This window comes from Corticium candelabrum, chromosome 8 (assembly GCF_963422355.1).
Source record: "Corticium candelabrum chromosome 8, ooCorCand1.1, whole genome shotgun sequence".
NCBI classification, from domain to species: domain Eukaryota; kingdom Metazoa; phylum Porifera; class Homoscleromorpha; order Homosclerophorida; family Plakinidae; genus Corticium; species Corticium candelabrum.
Genome location: NC_085092.1, coordinates 7,348,966 through 7,351,465, shown reverse-complemented (window position 1 = coordinate 7,351,465; position 2,500 = coordinate 7,348,966). Strand labels below are relative to the sequence as shown.

The 2,500-nt window shown below is 46.2% G+C and overlaps 2 protein-coding genes across 2 annotated transcripts in view; both read left to right on the top strand.

Moving 5' to 3' along the window:
* LOC134183004 (uncharacterized) overlaps positions 1-619 on the top strand; it is a 1,924-nt gene extending 1,305 nt beyond the window's left edge. The window contains exon 3 of the mRNA XM_062650448.1: positions 1-619. This exon is cut by the window's left edge and continues 3 nt beyond it. Within this exon, the coding sequence (XP_062506432.1) occupies positions 1-447 (447 nt within the window). The 3' untranslated portion in view covers positions 448-619.
* Positions 620-1,246: 627 nt separating this feature from the next.
* LOC134183708 (acid sphingomyelinase-like phosphodiesterase 3b) overlaps positions 1,247-2,500 on the top strand; it is a 2,737-nt gene continuing 1,483 nt past the window's right edge. Inside the window, exons 1-2 of the mRNA XM_062651301.1 lie at positions 1,247-1,562; positions 2,476-2,500. The exon at positions 2,476-2,500 is cut by the window's right edge and continues 1,483 nt beyond it. Of these exons, the coding sequence (XP_062507285.1) occupies positions 1,261-1,562; positions 2,476-2,500 (327 nt within the window). The 5' untranslated portion in view covers positions 1,247-1,260. The remainder of the gene's footprint in view (positions 1,563-2,475) is intronic.

The following is a 2,500-nucleotide window of genomic DNA, read 5'->3' as shown; positions in this document are numbered from 1 at the left end:
CAGAATTTCAACTACAATCTGGGTACCAAATCTAGACTAAGCAGTCACCGTTCTCTCCAGACTCGTTTCCTCTTGGTTGCCATCTGTATTCCTCTCTGTTTCGGAGTAGGTATGACCACCATATCTGTCTACACCAACCTCAGAAAGGAAATCTATTTAAGCTACGTCGAATACGTTCTTTGCTTGCAAACCGCCACTCGTCAACCCTGTTCTAAAACATTCGAGAAGTACCGCACAGTGACGGTCTGTACGATCAACATGGCCTTCTTATGTCTCTACAGTTTCGTGCAGGGAGCGTACGTTCTCGTGCCCAAACCCGCGCGCAAGTTCTGGTCGAGCGTTTGGTCGAGGGTCGCTTGCATCTGTCGTGCACGCAACGTGAAGAAAAAGAAAACGAAAGAGAAAGATTGCACGCCGTTGCTGCTGATCGACGAGTCGGACTCGTGAAACTGAAATCGAAGAAACGGATGCTGCGTGTCATCGCGGGCTGGGCTTTGATGCAAGCAATTTGCATGCAGTGTTGCAAGTACAGATGTCTGTTTTCTTTGCCTGCTGTTTACTTGTTTTCTAGGCAAAAGTTTGCTGTATGATAGGCGCAAGCATATCAAAAATTGTTGGATCTAACGCACGCTAAAGAGTACAGTTTAGCGCGCGTTATATAACGTGATTTGAACGCGCGCTAAAAACATGCGCAGTTGGTCCTGCGCCAGACAAAGACTGCAGACTGCAGTTCGAGGCCATCCACACTCGCGCGTAACGGCAATTCCAGTAGCTGTAGTACAGTAGCTTAGCTAAGCCTGTTACATACTACCGATACTGCACATTAATAAATAATATATTTAATCGACTATATGCCGGAAGTTACTTACCCCACTTCCAAACGAAAGTCAAAAGGGGGAGAGGCTGGCTGCGTAAGACTAGGCGCCTACTCCGTTTTTCCAAAACTGTTTCGGCTATTACCTGACCGGCCAGACCCTTTGCTACGCCCCTGCGTCACTATGACCCTAATGCAAGGCTAGTATACCTAGTGTACCTGCAGCTGAGCTCAACATTGGAGATGAAAAACTAGGTATGGATTTAAAACTATCGCAAAAAATTTTTAAGTGTCCAACTCTGCGTTGTACGTGTACAAAATCAAGAAATTACGCATTAATAATATATCGACTACATTCTGCCAATACGCCTCGCCTCGCCTCGCTCGCCAACATGTCCATTGCGCAAGTCATACTACGCAAGCGGGAAGCCCCTGACATCATCGGCATGTCAATCTGTTTCGTGTCGAATTTCTGCTTCCTCTTTCTTTTTCTTTACGTCGTCGCCTCCGATACGCGTCGCTTTTGGCAAGTGACCGACTTTCATCACGATCCCAACTACACGACGGTCGGAGATCCAGGAAACGTCGATAACCGGCGCATGTGCCATCGTACAGCCGACTACAGGTCGAATTCGTCGGCCGGACGGTTCGGCAATTATCTCTGCGATGCGCCGTGGAGTCTGGTTGAGGCGGCCGTCGAGGGGATGAAAGAAATCGAGCCAAATCCCGATTTTATCTTGTGGACAGGGTAACGAGAGTAGACAGTGTGTGTGCATGCTGTTGTGCTCGCGAAGTGTGATCTCTACGAAAGTCCGAGTTGACGAATTTGTCTTTTCCGCATGCTTTTGAGTTGTGTAAATACCCGGGTGTGCGCAATCCTTTGAGTTAGGTAAATGCCCGGATGTGCGAATTTTTGAAGTTGGGTGAATACTCGGATGTCCGCGAATTTTTTGAGTTAGGTAAATACCCGGATGTGTTCAAATCTTTTGAGTTGGGTAAATACCTGGATGTGGGCAAATATTTTGAGCTGGGTAAATGCCCGGATGTGATGCATACTTTGAGTTTGGTGAATACCCAGATGTGCATGAATCTTTTGAGTTGGGTAAATGCCTGGATGTGGCGCATACTTTGAGTTTGGTAAATATTGGGATGTGTGGTTGTAAATATTGTATTGTGATGATTCGGGTGAATGAGCATTTTAGTAGGCTGTAGATTTGTATTGTGAACACCCGGATGTGAGAGCATTTATGCTGTAAATTTGTATTGTGCAGGGGTGTAGAAAGCAAATTAGAAGTGAAATGGTTGGACGTAACACGCGCTACTAGGCGGCAAATAACGCAACTCCAAAATCAGTTTAACATTTTTGAAAGTTTCTTCATACTTTTTTGCTATTTTTGTTATTGAGTAATCTTTGATTGCCGTTTACACACACACACACACACACACACACACACACACACACACACACACACACACACACACACACCACACCACACCACACCACACACCACACACACAGTGACACACACACACACACACACACACACACACACACACACACACACACACACACACACACACACACACACACACACACACACACACATTGCCATAATACCGACAGTAAATACTTGCGATCATGATGTCTGTTTTGTGTTCAGAGACGACCCACCTCACGTCCCGGTA